An 18,442-nucleotide genomic window follows, 5' to 3' on the forward strand; every position below is an offset into this window, starting at 1 on the left:
GTATCGGGTGAAAGCGAAGGGGAAGTACCTTATTGAAAAAAATTGGTTGTTTGTAAAGTAGGTTTACGATCGAGATGTTTACGTGATAACATAATGCAGTGGCAGCGCTCGAGATGAGACGGGAGATCGGTCCGTCTCTCTCTCGTTATACTTGCGATCGCGCTCGTGAGGTTTTGGTGAAGTTTCTGAACATGTCACCCGACTAAAACGATTTTAAAAACGTTATCACGTTAAAAAATTCCGAGTGGGAAAGTCCTTTCTAAGGTCTACTATTATTAGGGCCGTACCAGTATAGTCCGTATCCGTATCGTACCTTAGGTGTGTTTTTTATCGTTATATAATTTTATGCTAAGGTATAATCTAGGCTAGGTCATAGTTAAGGCGCAACGGATCGTAGAATGCAAAATAGAATAGCTGTTTATATCAATCCCGATAAACCGGGATTAGCCAAGTACAGTCCCGGGATTTTCGGGATCAGAAAAGGGTCGGGATTGTATTCTCTAGGTGGTATTCACTAGTGTACGCACGTGCAGGTGGAGCTGATCCCGCCCCCCACCGGCGGGGCGCAGTGGCGCTGGGTGGGGGGCGCTCGCAGACTCGCTCGCGCTTGAATTCAAAAAGTAGAGCTAATCACGCCGAAATCTGAATCGAACGTGATGCATGTTAACATTGCACGTTCGCACATATCGAGCAGCCCCACTGTAGCATTTAATAGAATAAAGCGCCATCTACGTTCCGATCGCGCACTGGACGTTACGTGAAATCGTTCTATAGACCGGACTCTCAGTGGAGTTTCGTTTGCAAAAATCGCGGACCTAAATCTGACTTCTGATATATATTGTATAGATCCCAGACATCCTATAGACAGATGTTGCCAACCAGTTTTGTGGTCCCCCTGCCCGCACCCCGGTAATTAAATATGGCATACAAAGAAAAAAATAAAAATTTCCAAAACATGCCGTGTGGGGTATCAAATGAAAGAGCTTATTGAGTAGATCACGAATATATAGCATACTATATACATTTCTTACACTTTCTCTAAGATTTTTTAGAAAATTTACGAAAATGGTCCATTTTTGAGTTAACTTTAAACCACTATAGATTGAAAACTCATGAATATATTTTTTAAATTATTATTTTAAATAATTAACAATAGTCCATTGTTAACGATTCAATATTTCGTACAGTGAAATAGTTGCATGGGGGAGTGGGGGGAGCATTCAAAGATGGCGAGTATATTTTCAAGTTCATATAGTATATAGTTATTTTCATCAAATCCACCACATAGCTCACTTATATTATATTACGAACTATTGAATCATAAACAATGGACTATTGTTAATTATTTAAAATAATAATAATAATTTAAAAAATATATTCATGAGTTTTCAATCTATAGTGGTTTAAAGTTAACTCAAAAATGGACCATTTTCTAAAAAATCTTAGAGAAAGTGTAAGAAATGTATATAGTATGCTATACATATATTCGTGATCTACTCAATAAGCTCTTTCATTTGATACCCCACACGGCATGTTTTGGAAATTTTTATTTTTTTTCTTTGTATGCCATATTTAATTACCGGGGTGCGGGCAGGGGGACCACAAAACTGGTTGGCAACATCTGTCTATAGGATGTCTGGGATCTATATATCAGAAGTCAGATTTAGGTCTGCGATTTTTGCAAACGAACATCTCCTTGGAGCCTGCTCTTCTAATTGAGCCAGTCGAAATTAGCGATTAAATAATTAAATAATACTAGTGGTCCGCCCCGGCTTCGCCCGTGGTACCTACATGTTTAAACTATCCTATCTCTCAAGTTGGATCGAACTGCACATGGTGTGCTAATTTTATTATAATCGGTTAAGTTGTTTAGGAGTCCATTGAGGACAAACATTGTGACACGAGATTTATATATATTAAGATTGTAATACTGTGGCATTGTTCGCACGTGCAGGTGGAGCTGATCCCGCCCCCCGCCGGCGGCGCGCAGTGGCGCTGGGTGGGCGGCGCCCGGCGGCGGCTCGCGCGCTGTCTCGCCGCGCACCACCGCGCGAGCACGGCGCGCCGCCTCGCCGACATGGCGGCACGCACCGCGCCCGCCGACCGTGAGTCACCACACACAGACACAGACACACACATACAAACACATACACACACACACACAGATATACACACACACATAAATAGGCTATCTAACACGAAAAAACATTTTCAAACATTGTAATCGGTTCAGTAGTATTTGCGTGAAAGAGTAACAAACACACACACACACACATCCGCACGAACTTTCGCATTTATAATATATGTAGGAAGGATTAGACATAATTTAGTACTGCTCTCACCTCTGGGCCGGAGCGCCCCAATACCAGCTCCTACCATTAGACCGCGTTCAGCGACGAGCCGTCCGAATTATTGACGACCCTAAGCTTTCCGATTCGCTGGATCCACTTTCACTGCGGAGAGATGTTGCATCTCTATGCGTGTTCTACCGGATTTATAACGGGGATTGTTCTGTGGAACTCTTTGAACTCATTCCAGCTGCTGAATTTCACAATCGCACCTCTCGCCACAAATTAAAGTTTCACCCCCACCATCTGGATGCATGGCGGTCCACCACAGTGCGCTTTTCTCGACACTTTCTACCAAGAACGACAACCTTGTGGAACGACTTACCATCCTCAGTGTTCCCAAACGGATTCGACACGGAGACCTTCAAAAAAAGGGCATATTTACACCTCAAAGGCCGGCAACACGTTCGCGGTGGCCCTAACATCGCGAATGCTTATGGGCGGCGGGCATAACTTTCCATCAGGTGACCCGCCAGCTCGTGTGCCTGCTTAAGCGATAAAAAAAAAAAAAAAATTTAAACAAAAATTAAAAACTAAATTTTTCATTATATTTTTTCATCGTAATTCTTTCATTTTATCATCAAACTGGCAAAGTGGAAGACGCGAGTTCGAATCCCTTCACGTGGGGCGAATTATTTCAAAAAAAAGTCTTAATATCAAATTAAAAACTAATTTTTAACGTAATATTTTATTCACAGTGAGCGCCTGGTCGGACTATAAGCACAGATGCGACTGCCTTACTCCGCGGACCGTTTGCGCGCAACAGAGGAAGCAATTGCTTAGGTAATATGAATAACTAGCTGTGCCCTGCGGTTTTACCCGTATTGCTCCGCTCCTATTGGTCTTAGCGTGATGATATATAGCCTATAGCCTTCCTGGATAAATGGGCTATCTAACACAGAAATAATTTTTCAAATCGGACCAGTAGTTCCCGAGATTAGCGCGTTCAAACAAACTCTTCAGCTTTATAATATTAGTATATTATTATTACGAATATGTGAAAAGTTTTTATGTACGGGGTGAGCTCAGGAAGTGGTAAAATATTTTACAGCAAGGCAGATAACATTTTTTTACGTATCCTATGTGTTATTTTGCTTTCAAAGTTTTTAGTGTCTTATTTTTTACAATTATTTGGATGATATGTGCATCAATTCTAGAAATTATTGATGATTTTTTTTTATTTTTTCTTAACCCCAAATAACTATATAATTATATATTTCTGATAAGATATCGTATGTTTTTGTTCATTGTCCCGTGTATTTTTAAAGAAATAGATTTTTAATCATGTTTAAATTAATGGTGTTACTTACAGGATCTCCTTTTTCGGCATGATGCATGCTGTCAACAAATACAATGGGAAGGACGATCTCTCTGATGAAAAGGTTTGTATATTATCTACCTTAATAGTTAAAAAAAAAACGACAATATGTTAATTTTTTTATAACCTCCTACAATATATAATTTTTATTATAACATCACTTACATACATAAAACAACCTAATGCAAAATTATTAACAAAAGTTTTGTTTTATACAGGGTGTCCCACTATTGGTATACTAAGCGCGAAGGACCTTATAGTCTTGCATACACTGATCCCGTAAAAAATACTTAAACAACAAAATAACGACAAAATTTATTGCTAAATTTTTTCTTAAAATTCAAATCGGACCAGTAGTTCCTGAGATTAGCGCGTTCAAACAAACTCTTCAGCTTTATAATATTGGTATAGATTTATTGTTTGTTTTTCAGCCGCTAAACGACGTGAAACCGGAGTGCACGGGCAGAGAGTTGCAACATGGCGCCGGCACCGGGGCTAAGTGAGTGCAATCTATATAATATATAAAAATGAAACCCGTTTCGCGTTGTCACGGCATCACGTATGAACGGCTGAACCGATTTCGAATATTCTTTTTTTATTATGTTCCTTGAAGTACGAGGATGGTTCTTATGTAGATAAAACGTAAATATGTACCACGGGCGAATCCGGGGCGGACCGCTTGATACTATATAAAATAAATTATTAGTAGTTAACAAATTTTACAGAAAAGCTAGAAAAATATTTAGTTCAGATAATTATGATGGTAAATTATTATAATACTAGCTGCTCCGCGCGGTTTCACCCCCGTGGCTCCGCTCCTGTTGGTCGTAGCGTGTTGGTATAGCCAATAACCTTCCTCGATAAATGAGCTTTCTAACACCGAAATATTTTTTTTAATCGGACCAGTTGTTCCCGAGATTAGCGCGTTCAAACAAACAAACAAACTCTTCAGGTTTATAATATTAGTATAGATTACGTGAGAAGTGCCAGTAAAATTGAGATTTCTTTCAAAAAGTCGGATAAATTGTTTTCAGCAAATAGTTATTTGATACACAGCTGTGTTGAACCTGCATAAAAGTAATAAAATATGACACTGAAAAATTTACAATATCAGGAATATTTCAATGTAATTAATTTTTTTCACATAGAGTAAAGTTTGATCCAAATTGGTGTACCATTTGTAAGTAATGCGTGTACAAACTTCTCACCGAATCATTAAAGTTTTTTATAAATTGTTTTGTATATCCAAATAATTCAGTGATTCATTTTTAAATATATATGTTTGTTTTTGCAGACCTCCAGATAGCATGGAACATTTGGAGTTGGTCAAGTCGACGATGGACATGGAAGGCAGTGACTCTATGAGCAACGAGTTGGATGATTGTAAGTTTATTTTATATTTTTTATGAAAATCCTACTAATATTAGGTTTGTAAGTATGGATGGATGGATAAAAATTGTTATTGACTATTTATTATTATTAATAATTGAATAAATGAAGAAAACCCACATAGTTCTCGTTCCCGTGGGATTTTCGAATATTTTTATCCTATGTGTTAATCCAAGTTACCCTCTATGTGTGTTCTTAATTTCATGCAAATCCGTTCTGCAGTTTTTGCGTGAAGAAATAACAAACAAACAACAAATATGCAAAATTTTCGCATTTCTAATATTACGACGTTATAAAATCTATACGTATACCATGTTTATAGCGTATTTAAGCTATTGCATAGCTTCTATCGCGGGCCTTGAGCGCGGGGACCGAATCGAGAAATTCCGTAACGAAAAAACCTCACGCTCCCCACTCCGACGGGCGCGGAGGTGTGGCTTGAAGGCATAGCATGCAATAGCTTTACCGCGGCAGTCCCCGAGTGACACACGTCTTTTTTTCACACATTTCACTCCATTCCAGTATCCGACTCGGACACCGCGTCCGATCACACGGACCGCACGGACAGATCGCTGTCCAGCCTGTCCGGATCGACTCTGGACTCTGCGTCCGAGTTATTGGTAGCCGCAGCGTGTGCTGTAGAGGGCGGTCCAGCCGGTGAAGGTGCCGGGGAGCTGTGCAGAACTGTGCGGCACCTGATGCGGTCCATTGCGTCCATAGAGCGGCTCATGGACCGCGTGCTGCGGCACTGCGGGGACTGGCCCGCGGGGCGCGAGGGGCCGGGCGCGAGGTGGGTATATATAGCGGGGTGGGGTGCGGGGCGGCCAGTGCGTGCGCGGCTGCTGTCGCGTGCGGACGGCGAGCTGTGTGCGTGCGGCAGCGAGCTGGGTTCCTACGAACTGTACGAACGTGTACAAACACTCGTGACACAAATAATATTGAATACAAAGCATGTATCTTCAATAAGTTTTTCTAGAATTTTTTATTCCAATGATTCGTTTTGAACTTAAAAATAGTATTAGTCCGGGATACATCGCCCATTTTTGCAAGTGATTACTATCAAGCTAATTTTTCGTGAGTAGCTTTATTTTGATGAGATGCCCAATAATTTCATGTACGAAACTCTCGATTGTGGTAGCTACCAGAGGAAACAAGGATAAAATATTTTGATTTGATGGTTCTCAAATATTAATTACTAACTGAATGTTTTTTTTTTGTTCAATCTCAAGATAATTATCTAAATTATTCGAAAAAATATTTGTCCTACAAAATCTATGGTTTGATCAAAGAGTCCCCCTTTCCAATGTGTATCGATAACGAAGTCATCATAAATGATTACTAACCAGCTGATTTTTTTATTTTCACTTATTTAATACTTATATAATTCAACAGACATATTGTCCTACAAATTGCGTAATAAATATTTGAGAACCGTCAAATCAAAAATTTTTATCCTTGTTTCTTCTGGTAGCTACCACAATCGAGAGTTTCGTACATGAAATTATTGGGCATCTCATCAAAATAAAGCTACTCACGAAAAATTAGCTTGATAGTAATCACTTGCAAAAATGGGCGATGTATCCCGGACTATATAAATGTACATGCAATAACAAAACCATTCAAACTTAATTGGCAACAATAGCTTCATACTCTCAACAAATAAATGCCCACACAAAATCACGTAAAAAAATTATCTAACAAATAATTATTTCTTACAGGAAACGCGTAGACGTCGGTCTGTCAGAAGTAGACAGGAAGCTGATGGCGATGTACCGCCGTTTACCGGAAGTGCATCGCCGGCAATTGCAAGTGTATAGAAGACAGAAGAAACTGTCTACGGTATGGGAAATATCCAAAAATAGATATAGAAATCTATCTATCTATGTGCCCGTTTGACTATCTATTATAAGAAATAACACGCGAGGCCTTAAATATTAGTTTGAATGTAGTAAGAATGTACTGCGATTCTACACAGCTACCTAATTGATGTAGGTAGTTGATAACAAAACGCAGCAAGTCAACGATTACTAGCAATGTGAGGGTAGGCATTTTGACAGGAAATAGTGACAACTATATTCATCCACAAAAATACTAAATCAAAAGTTACGTCTAAGAGCGTATACGCACTATGCGGGTAACCGCGCAAATACCGCGCAAATACCGCGCAAATACCGCGCAATGCGGGTAAATGCGCACTGCGATGCGGCTACCGCAGACCGCACAGTGCGCATAGAAATGAATATTACGTACATAATTGTGCTTGCGGTCAGCCGGACGGCTACCCGCAATGCGGCTACCCGCATAGTGCGTATACGCTCTTACACTATCTATTTTATCTATCTATCCGTCTATATACAGGGTGTAATCGTTAAGTGTGCACAGGCGATTATTCCGTAACTATTACAGATATCAAAAAACTTTAAACTGATATAGAAAGTACTATACCTAACGAGTAAAATGACAATAATAACTTTTTAAAAATAAAATGAGAAATATCCAAAAAATTTACATCAAATGCTCCCATACATTTAGTATGAAATATGACTATTCCAAACATTAAATATGAAAGGGTTTGCTTTTTTTATTTGATTTTATGCTTTATAGTAGAGCCATTTTAATAGGCAACATTTGACAGTTCAACAAAATTCAAGAACGTAACCTAGTAACGACGACATAGAATAACATGATATTTCGTTTTGTTAGAACTGCACATTTGCTTGACTTTTTTCAATTACGACTACATATTTATAATAACAATGACCGATACAAGTAATTTTAAGATTTCATTTTACTGATAAACCATTTTAAACATAATAAACAATTTCTGAATTGAAGAACTGACGTCACTACAATTTTGTGTCAATAAACCTTTTTTCTTTTTAAATACCAGAGACGTTACTCTTAAAATCGAAATCTGACATCTAGAATCGAATGCATTGATTACTTGTGAATAAAAATTATCATAAATCGCAACGCTTAGAATCGATTCAGCGATCGTTCACTAGACATTTGGCTTTTGCCTCACAAGGTATCACACATCGATGTCCATATACTGAGCGCTTACATTATTTTAAAATGATGACGTTAAGAGATCGCCGTAAATTACACGACCTGGTATTTCTTTTTAACTGTGTAAATGGTTTAACTACCTGTGAGGATATTGTTTCTGGGATCTCTTTTCGAATCCCGTATAGTTTACCCAGAAAACCGATTAGTAATCTCTTTGATCTACCAGTGAGTCGAACTAATTTAGTACGTCAAGCACCATTGCCTCGAATGTGCGCAGCATATAATCAAATTGTCACATCTATACCGGACCTTGATATATTCTTTGGATCTCTTGCACAATACAAACATAAAATTATTAATTGCTTGATTAATAATAATTGTAAAAATACTTAATTATAGATAACATTAATTAAAATAAAATTCATAAATAATTCTATATAATTTCGAGAACTATCTATTATTGTAAATGCTGTGTACACCTTTCATTGATAAGTACATAATATTAATTAATTAATAATGTTAATTTTATCATTGTCAAATGTATTTATTGTTGGTGTGCCAAATTAAAATAAATAAATAAATAAATAAATCAATAAATTCGATTGACAAATGTTTCAAATCCGTATCGATTAATTCACTTTAATCGATGTTTTTAAGCAGGTTACCTGTCTTCGAAGATAAAATTGATAGACGTCAAATGTTGCCTATTAAATTGGCTCGACAATAATTACTTCACAAATGTTAATGCACGTTCATTTAGAAACTGTATATTATAAAGCTCGATGTGGAAAAAAAATGGTATTCCAAATCGAGGATGTCATTTCGAACATTTGCTTTGAACACAAAATGTATGGAAAATTCAATGTGTTTAATGTAACTTTTGGATATTTCTCGTTTTATTTTTTTAAAGATATTATTGTCATTTTACTCATTAGGTAAAGGGCTTTCGATATCAGTATAAAGCTTTTTGATATCTGCAATAGTTACGGAACAATCGCCTGTGCACACTTAACGATGACACCCTGTATATGTGTATGTCCCCCCAGGTGTGCACCGCGCTGGTGGGCGGCACGGCGCCCGTGCCCCCGGCGCCGGGCGCTCCGCCCTGCGCGCCGCCGCGCCTGCCCTCCGCGAGCCTCTGCCCCGAGTATCACTTGCAGCGCTTCCGAGAGGTATACACACACACACACACATGCGCTACATCGCACATACGCTTAACACACACACATACACACAACTACATACACACGTCTACATATACAAGGTGAAAGGTAAGACATTAGACGAATTTAGACAGGAGCTTCTACTCATGAAACTGAACAACTTTTGTTCTACAACTTTGCTGAATTCGTAAAAAAAAAATTGGACTTTGTAAGGAAACTTCGCTAATCAGCTGACCGATTTCCATACAAAGTCCAAATTAGCAAAGTTGTAGAACAAAAGTTGTTCAGTTTCATGAGTAGAAGCTCCTGTCTAAATTTGTCTAATGTCTTACCTTTCACCTGGTATACTACACATCCATACTAATATTATAAATGCGAAAGTAACTCTGTCTGTCTGTCTGTTACTCAATCACGCCTTAACTACTGAACCAATTTTCATGATCATAGTTCAACTGCATATGCACACCATATACATGTGTAACGGACATGATGTGTCATTGACATGATGTTTCGATCACATTTTGTTACGATGACAAGATGTTCCATTGACATTATATTACACTAGATTTCCGCCTGCGGCTTCGCCCGCGTTTGCAAAGGAAAACCCGCATAGTTCCCATTCCCGTGGGATTTCCGGGATAAAACCTATCCTATGTGTTAATCCAAGTTACCCTCTTTAGTAGTTTATGCGTGAAATCCATACATACATATTACATACATACATACATACAAACCTTTCCCCTTTATAATATTAGTATAGATTGACATGATCTCACGATAACAACATATTGATATTGACATGTGTCCGCACTCCGCAGGTACGTCGCAAAGTAATGCACATGCGCGATCAGCAGCTATACTATCATCGGCTGAGAATGTGGCTCGAAGATCAGTTGCGGCAAGAGAGGGAGAGGTAATATATCTGACAAAGTCCTAATTTCTTTAAACTAACACCTATGACGTCATAAGCTGATTCGATCATATTTTCGCGTGATTAAAATACATTTTCCTACTAATAGCATTTGATATTTTGGTTTTCGTAGTATGCAAATGCATTATAAATATAATTAATATTAAAAGCGTGTGTGCCGAACACACGTGTCAGAAGTGAAACATGTTTGGCAAGATTCAAAGACACCAAAATCTTCACTTTACTCTATGACGTGAAAATTGAAATTGGCCTTGAAATTTAACTCACAACGCGCCTAAAGTTTCACTTTAAAAAAGTGTTTATAATGGCATGCGAGATAATTTACATTTAGCGTATACTTTTTAATACTGTTTTATTTTAAGGATTGTTTAAGATATTGTGACATAGTAATATTTATTGATTTATTTATATTAATTTTGGAATTAATTTTTAAAAACCTAATCTTTTAAAATGTACGCATAAATTTAATTTTGAAACGTCTATACTCTATAGCTATGTTTTAATGAATAAATTTTCCTTACAGCCTACCAGATAGCGTCACCTTAATAGACGATTTGCCGAAACGCAAGCTGCGTGCGATCAGCTCTAAACTGCCCCGTCTCACCGCGCCCAAAAGAAAATTAAAACCCGTCTCTCAAGCGATCAACAAACCGCATAAAATACTGCAAATGCTAAAGAGCAAAGCTCACGCGATAGATCTAAAGTCTCCATACAAAGAAATAGACGATGAACCAGTCAAGTCTGAAGTCGAGGCGCCTGAAGCTTTTCCTCTAGAGAAAGATCTAAGTGACACGGATACAATAGTCGGGGAGAAAGACGCGGATTTGTGCAAAGAAATGAAGGATTGTCTGGCGAAATTTGCCAATTTCGCGCTACACAGTTTAGATAATAACCTACAGGAAGAGTATAATATGCAAACGGAGAAATATCCCGATTCGGTTAGTCCGCCGCTGCAAGAAATGTCGCCGACGACCTCCGAGCCGATGCCCGTGTATCAAAAGCCGCAGAGAATGTTGCCAGTTAGCCAGTTTTTAAGAGAGGAAAAGGAACAGAATAACGAAAAGGTCGTCGAAGTTGAAGCCGCTCAGAATAAGGATGTGTTCAAATATGTCACGTTTGGGCTAGAAATTAAAAAGGCGATGGAGGAATGCCAGAACATTATCAACACATACAATAGCGCTGAAAATGATAAGGAAAAAGATGACGCAGACGGTCCGCTGTCGTTAGAACAAATTGTGGAAGTCATGATGAATTTAGAAAAGAACTCCCCGGAGTTTTTGGAGAAAATCGAATCGGATGATTTACACCTATACGTGACGAACGGGAATAAATTGACGGAAATTGTTGAAAATATGCCCCAGATCCTAGCCAATATGCCGGAGATCGCGTCCAAATTGGCGAACGCTAGCTTAGAATTACCAGAATTTGCGTCCATTATGAATAGTCTGCCGGAAGTGAACGCCGACGCCCAGTTGACGCCGGAAACGCTGAAACAGATCCGCGAGTTGAAACTTAACAAACGTGATAGTGTTAAAGTTACTAAGAACACTGCCAAACGTAAAAATAAGCCTAGGGTTAGGAGTGATGTCGATATAGTGATAGAAAACGATTTAGATAGTAAGGATAGTGTTGAAGATAAGAAAGAAGAAGTTAAAGAATCGGCCGCGTGTAGCAAAGTGTTAGATTACGTAAGCAAGAGCCCCGTACTTGCCAAGTGTTTGGAAGACAAAGATTTGACGATATCGAAAAACGTCAATTCTGAATCTTTCTTAAAAGCGTCCACACTCTTTGAGAAAGCAGTCAAGGACGCACTCAGTATGGACGAATTAAAAGGTGTTATGCGGTCAAAATTCAACTTTTGGAAAGAATTCGTAGCGACTAAAGTGAAAACGATACCCGTGGAATTCCTACAAAATGAAGTAGAAGGCATGCTAGAGAAATTCTACTCGCACATACAGGATATGACGTGCAAACAGCATGGACCGGAAATAGATAGGCTCATAGAGAAAGCGGAAGAAGCTAGAGAAACTATAGATAGCGATTCCGATGACGAAGAAGGCTGTCCACAATCAAAGGAATCGTTGAAACAAATAACCAAACTACTCAGCACGTCCGCGGGGAATACATTCGACTTGTTAATAATGAAATTATCGAATATGTCGCAAGATAAAAAATCATCAATAAAAAGCCTCAAGTTCAAATACTATGATGTGATCAAGCGATGCGCTGATTCTCAGCAATTAGCAGCATGGGTTTTACTAAACCCAGAATTAGCAACAAATGTAATACAAGAACTGACAGGCATGCAAGTTACTAGAGTAGATAATACACCGGACTTCACGACGATACCGAATGAAATAAAAATCGATTATTTCATGAATCGATTGCGCGAAATGAACAGAAATTACATGAGGAGTATTCCGAAAACGGCATTATGTGGCGATCAATGGCTTGTTATGCTCTATAAGTTGGAAGAAGTAGAGAAATCGATAAAGGAATCGTTCCAAAAAATCAAACAGGAAACCATAGTGAAACCACCGCCGAAACCACCTCAAAACCAAAACCAGAACCAAAACCAAGCGAGCGAAGCAGAAATATTAGCTGCTAAAGGTCTCAGTAAGATTATAGGCAAAGCGAATGTTAGACCAGTCAAGAAAGTCAACAAGGAGCCAGTTAAAGAAACCAAACCGGAGCCTAAAGTTGAAAAAGACGAGAAGAAATCTAAAAACGAAGCGTTGCTAGCGAAATGCGAAGCGATATTGACGTCGAAAGGCGAAAAATCGCTTCTCGATAGCTTTTACACGATCAAATCGTATATAACGCAAGGTTTACCGGTACCAGAGACGTATAAGAAGCATGTGATATCAATCTGTTCTAGTATAGACGCAAGGTTATTGGACGAAGACATAGAAGAAACTCTTAAAGTTGAGGAGGACAAAAATCTGTCTGTCATAGGTAAGTTCTTTAATTTTATAGCATTTAAATGCTTGTAATTGTGATATTTTTAAAGAATAATAATATATTCGATCGAGGCGGGATTTGAACCTGCGTTTTTTGTGAAAAATTTTTCATGTTCCAATCCATAGTATCCATACCAATATTATAAATGCGAAAGTAACTCTGTCTGTCTGTCTGTTACTCAATCACGCCTTAACTACTGAACCAATTTGCATGAAATTTGGTATAGAGATATTTTGATACCCGAGAAAGGACATAGGATATGCCGCGGGTGGAAAGCTAGTATTCTAATAAGACAAACAAAAAAAATATTGTTTACATAAAATAAAAACTAAAGCAAAAACATATGTAATAATTATGTATAGTTACCGTTAACTTTCCTTTATTGTAATAATTATTATCAACGAATTCAAAAATATCGGAGAAAATTCTTCGTTATTTTTTTTGGTAACTCAATTTTCGATTGCGTGAACCGATTTTGATGAATCTTTTTATATTTGAAAGCTGGTGCTTGCCGTGTATCCCCATTCAAGAAATTTTCTCTAGTTCACAGACTACTTGACTGACACTTTGTAATATTCTGTTGTTATCACTACATAGTATAAAACAAAGTCGCTTTCTCTGTCCCTATGTCCCGTTGTATGCTTAAATCATTCAAACTACGCAACGGATTTTGATGCGGTTTTTTTAATAGATAGGGTGATTCAAGAGGAAGGTTTTAGTATATAATTTATTAGGTTTTAGTCAAAGCGGGCGAAGCCGCGGGCGGTAAGCTAGTTGACAATAATTTAAACTACAACTGAATAAGAATTTCATCATTCCAGGCTCCCAAAACCCCGAGCTCCTAGCGAAATATTCCGCGCAAGCGCTCAGAAACGCGAAGCAAACGTTGAACGCGGTTGCGTTTAGAAACATGAAGAATGGCAAGGAAAATACGTGTGATACGCCCAAAAATAATTGTAAATATACAAATGATTGTGCGTGTGAGTCTTGTGCTGAAGGGGAAAGGAGGAAGGAAAGGAAGCCGATGCTTAAGGCGAAGCCGGTGCAAAAGCCGTGTGAAAATGCGGTGCATCAGCAGCATGTTTGTAAAGGTATGTACATTATTAAATTATAGAAAAAATTCAAACATTTATTGAAGTGAAACTTCTTTATCGGGGATTGGAAAAAAATTTAGTGTAACATTTTTTCGTTACGCGTGACATTTTGCCGTTACGCGCCATCTTTTTCTTATCCCTACCACGCGTGATTCGAAGTATTTCTCTAAAGTTGCATATTGTAAATTATTTTTCGAAAAATAAGGTCAAGAAGTTTCACTTCTTACGTGTGTATACTAGTACACGCACACATTTTTTTTTATTCAATTAGACTTCTTCTAGAAGCACTTTGAATCGTCATTACATATTTTTAACATTTACCACCGATTCAGAAAGCAGTATCTATGGAGAAGAACCGGCAAGAAACTCCATAGTTGCTCTTTTAAATCGTGTATTACAATAATTTTACAAAATATATAACAGCATATATTTTCATAATATGCCAAAGAACTGTCCTGTGGTTTTTCATCTTCTATATATTTCTTAATACTCGAACAGGCTGTCTGAACTAGTACATCTATACTATACTATAAACGCGCTAAATTGAACGCGCTAATCTCAGGAACTACTGGTCCGATTTGAAAGATTATTTCAGTGTTAGATAGCCCATTTATCGAGGAAGGCTAAAGGCGTTCATCATCACGTTATCAAGGCTAATATCATCACGCTAAGACCAACAGGAGCGGAGCAATGCGGGTGAAACCGCGGAGCACAGCTAATAAATAATAATTATTTAATTTCTAGTGGGTCACGGCACTCCCCCCGCGGGCACGCCGAGCGCTTGCTCTGGTGAGAATCCGGATCAGCCGTGTTCGTGTTGCTATTGTACTGTTTTTGGACATGCGGTGAGTTATTTTTGGGGTTTTTTATGGGTGGGGATGATTTATTTTAAAATTCAAGTTTTTTGTGATTTTTGAAGTGAAAACTTCTTTAGCGGCGTTGAGCACTTTTTCTGTAATGGGTATAAAATGTTAAACTCGCGTCAGGACACGTGACCTGATCGAAAAAGCGTAAGACGGATACCATTCCAAAATATCAAACATGCTCAACGTTAATAATCAAGTTTTCACTTCTGCCGGCACTCCCGGAGTGCCACACGTCTTTTTTTTGAGATATGGCGGAACGCAGCGCAGCGCATTTTTATTCACTGTCAATCTATTATCGACATTGTCCTGATTAAAATAAAAATCAAAAGCGCAGTGCCCCATACGTAAGGTAACTTACGTATGCAATTCGATGCTCCTCGGGAATAAATTATTATTTGATTTTGAATATTATTTTAATGAGGACAATGTTGATGAATGTTGTTGAATGTTTTACAATATAAAAATGATTTGCGCTGCGCTCCGCTTTACCGGCCCTTAAAAGACATAACGGTCATGAACGCCTTAAATATAAAAAAAAAAGTTATTTTTAAGTTGTGAAAACATAGATATGGTAGATCAAGATGTTTTATTTATTATGAAATGTTTTATCTAGATATGATTAGATATGATCTTGTGTAAATTAGTAACAAACATCCATCCATTCTTACAAAAACTCTTTATAACAACCATCCGATATAAAAAATGAAATTAAAGGAAATTAATATTTGAAATAACATTAAAATATCAACTCGTAAAGGGTTGAATGTTTTTTACCCCCGCTTTTGTAAGCGAATAAAACCGCAGGGCACAACTAGTTATACATATTTGAATTACTTTCAGCCGCCGCTCACAACGCCCGTGCCGAGAAATTTCAATGAAACTAGAGAGAGATTACGATCGATATTAAATAAGAAGAAACAGAAATATAAGTCCAATGTAAGTTCTCAAACAAATATATCGATATTCTCTGTTGTTAATTATCTATACTAATATTATAAAGCTGAAGAGTTTGTTTGTTTGAACGCGCTAATCTCAGGAACTACTGGTCCGATTTGCAAAAAATCTTTCGGTGTTAGATAGCCCATTTATCGAGGAAGGCTATAGGCTATATTATATCATCACGCTAAGACCAACAGGAGCGGGGCAATGCGGGTGAAACCGCGGGGCACAGCTAATTATTGATACAACAATGTACCTAACTACAAATGTATGAAAAAATAAATTTATTTTATTTATATTTTAGGGTGACTCCCAATCGCCAACCGCAGAAACTGAGAGACCCAAAATTCAACCAGTACATAGGCCACCGGTAAGTTTGTATATCTTCTTCTTCTTATATATAAAAATGAATCGCAAAATGTGTTGGTAAGCGCATAACTCGAGAACGGCTGAACCGATTTCGCTAATTCTTTTTTTATAATATTCCTTGAAGTATGAGGATGGTTCTTATGGAGAGAAAATGTTAACACGTACCACGGGCGAAGCCGGGGTGGACCGCTAGTTTTTATTATAAAAAAAACATTTTTAGGGCCATAAATAAAGATACAATAAAACGCTGAAAATAAGTTAAATGCTTGAAAAAAACAAGGATTTTTACAGCCGTTGTGTTCGTAAGTACATATTCTGTATGTATTTCATATGTCTGTTTGTCTTTTAAAACATTTAACACATAATAAATTAAATCTTTAAATAAAAAAAAAAAATGTTTGATTTAAAAACTTATTCTGTATAAGCCATAAATACCATATTAAATGTATTTACCATTGGGAAATATTTTTCAAAAAAGTCATAAAAACATATATTTTCATCGTTGGACAGTGAAAAAACTACTAAACTGACTATTAAAACGACCGCATCAAAATCGGTTGCGTATTTTGAAAGATTAAGGCATACATAGGGTCAGAGAAAGCGACTTTGTTTTATACTATGTAGTGATTATTCCTAAACTCAAACTTGATAGCTTTTTTATAATGATATTTTTATATTGACTGGCCGGTTGGCTTGGTTGGTAGTGACCCTGCCTTCCAAGACAGAGGTCGTGGGTTCGATCCCCACCCGGGGCAAATATTTGTGTGATGAACATAGATGTTTGCTCTGTGTCTGGGTGTTAATTATCTTTATAAGTATTTATTTAAAATTATATATGTATGTTTATCAGCCATCTGGTTTCCATAACACAAGCGAAAGCTTAGTATGGGATCAGATCGTGCTGTGTGTGAAAATTATCCCGAAATATTTATTTATTGCAGGCGTTACCAAAAACCCTCCCACCGAACCTTACGCCGCAAGCGCAACAAAAGAAACAAATATTGGACAAGCAGCAGAAACAGTTGGCGGATAAAATGAGCAAAATGACCGTTAGCGATAAGCCGGAGAGTAAGGTAAGGTTGAAAAGCTGACGTTCGTATGAAAAAAATCGCATCGAAATCGGTCCATCCGTTTGAGTGCTAAGATGCAACAGACAGACAGTCACACAGACTGACAGATAACGGCGTCAAAATTATAACAGATTTTAAAGAAATGTTATAATTTTGACATTTTAATCATTAGAAATGCTCATACTAATATTATAAAGCTGAAGAGTTTGTTTGTTTGAACGTTCTTATCTCAGGAACTACTGGTCGGATTTGAAAAATTATTTCGGTGTTAGATAGTCCATTTATCGAGGAAGGCTATAGGCTATATATCATCACGCTAAGACCAACAGGAGCGGAGCACTGCGGGTGAAACCACAGAGCGCAGCTAGTTAGAAATAAATAGAGAATCTCTATTTTCATATTATAGTGTATTTTATAACTTTATTCAATTATCTAGCGGTCCGCCCCGGCTTCGCCCGTGGTACATATTTTGCAATAAAAGGTAGCCTATGTTCTTTGTCAGGGTCTAAAGATTATCTGTGCCAAATTTCATCAAAATCGGTCCAGTAGTTTATGCGTGAAAACCATACATACATACATACATACAAACCATTACTCTTTATAATATTATATAGTATAGATTATAAAAAATTTCAGCCCGTACAAAATACGCAAACGCAACCGAGTGTGCCCGCCATATCTACAGACGGAAAAGTTAATCCAAACGCTATGGAGCAGATTCGATTGCAGGTGAGATGAAAACAAAGAATAAACATTAACTGTCTTATTACAAAAAACTTTAGACAGGATTTAACTTTAAGCGCGGGTTCTCGTTAATCTGGTTTTGTCGTATTTCACATAGACAACTATTAAAGTGACAGATCCCTGGTGTAAAGTTAGACTGTGTTTAAATTGTTTTGTGGTAAGAGCGGAAGAAAATATCAAATATATAATTTTATTTAAAATCTCACTAAATTAACAATTGTGCATTATCAACTAAAGTTTA

At 37.6% G+C, this 18,442-nt stretch overlaps 1 protein-coding gene across 1 annotated transcript in view; it reads left to right on the top strand.

The window, feature by feature from the left end:
• The window catches only part of LOC149895571 (uncharacterized), a 53,136-nt gene that overhangs the window by 14,386 nt on the left and 20,308 nt on the right, over window positions 1-18,442 (top strand). Inside the window, exons 13-28 of the mRNA XM_090118969.1 lie at window positions 1,955-2,105; window positions 3,047-3,131; window positions 3,661-3,730; window positions 4,098-4,165; window positions 4,961-5,049; window positions 5,578-5,845; window positions 6,774-6,894; window positions 9,111-9,236; window positions 10,046-10,140; window positions 10,682-13,113; window positions 13,941-14,210; window positions 14,958-15,058; window positions 15,920-16,015; window positions 16,323-16,388; window positions 17,329-17,460; window positions 18,094-18,186. Of these exons, the coding sequence (XP_089975095.1) occupies window positions 1,955-2,105; window positions 3,047-3,131; window positions 3,661-3,730; window positions 4,098-4,165; window positions 4,961-5,049; window positions 5,578-5,845; window positions 6,774-6,894; window positions 9,111-9,236; window positions 10,046-10,140; window positions 10,682-13,113; window positions 13,941-14,210; window positions 14,958-15,058; window positions 15,920-16,015; window positions 16,323-16,388; window positions 17,329-17,460; window positions 18,094-18,186 (4,263 nt within the window). The remainder of the gene's footprint in view (window positions 1-1,954; window positions 2,106-3,046; window positions 3,132-3,660; window positions 3,731-4,097; window positions 4,166-4,960; window positions 5,050-5,577; window positions 5,846-6,773; window positions 6,895-9,110; window positions 9,237-10,045; window positions 10,141-10,681; window positions 13,114-13,940; window positions 14,211-14,957; window positions 15,059-15,919; window positions 16,016-16,322; window positions 16,389-17,328; window positions 17,461-18,093; window positions 18,187-18,442) is intronic.

The sequence above is a fragment of the Colias eurytheme genome, chromosome 31 (genome assembly GCF_061535395.1).
Source record: "Colias eurytheme isolate Ceu_HAF_F1 chromosome 31, ilColEury1 Martin Lab GWU primary, whole genome shotgun sequence".
Taxonomy (NCBI): domain Eukaryota; kingdom Metazoa; phylum Arthropoda; class Insecta; order Lepidoptera; family Pieridae; genus Colias; species Colias eurytheme.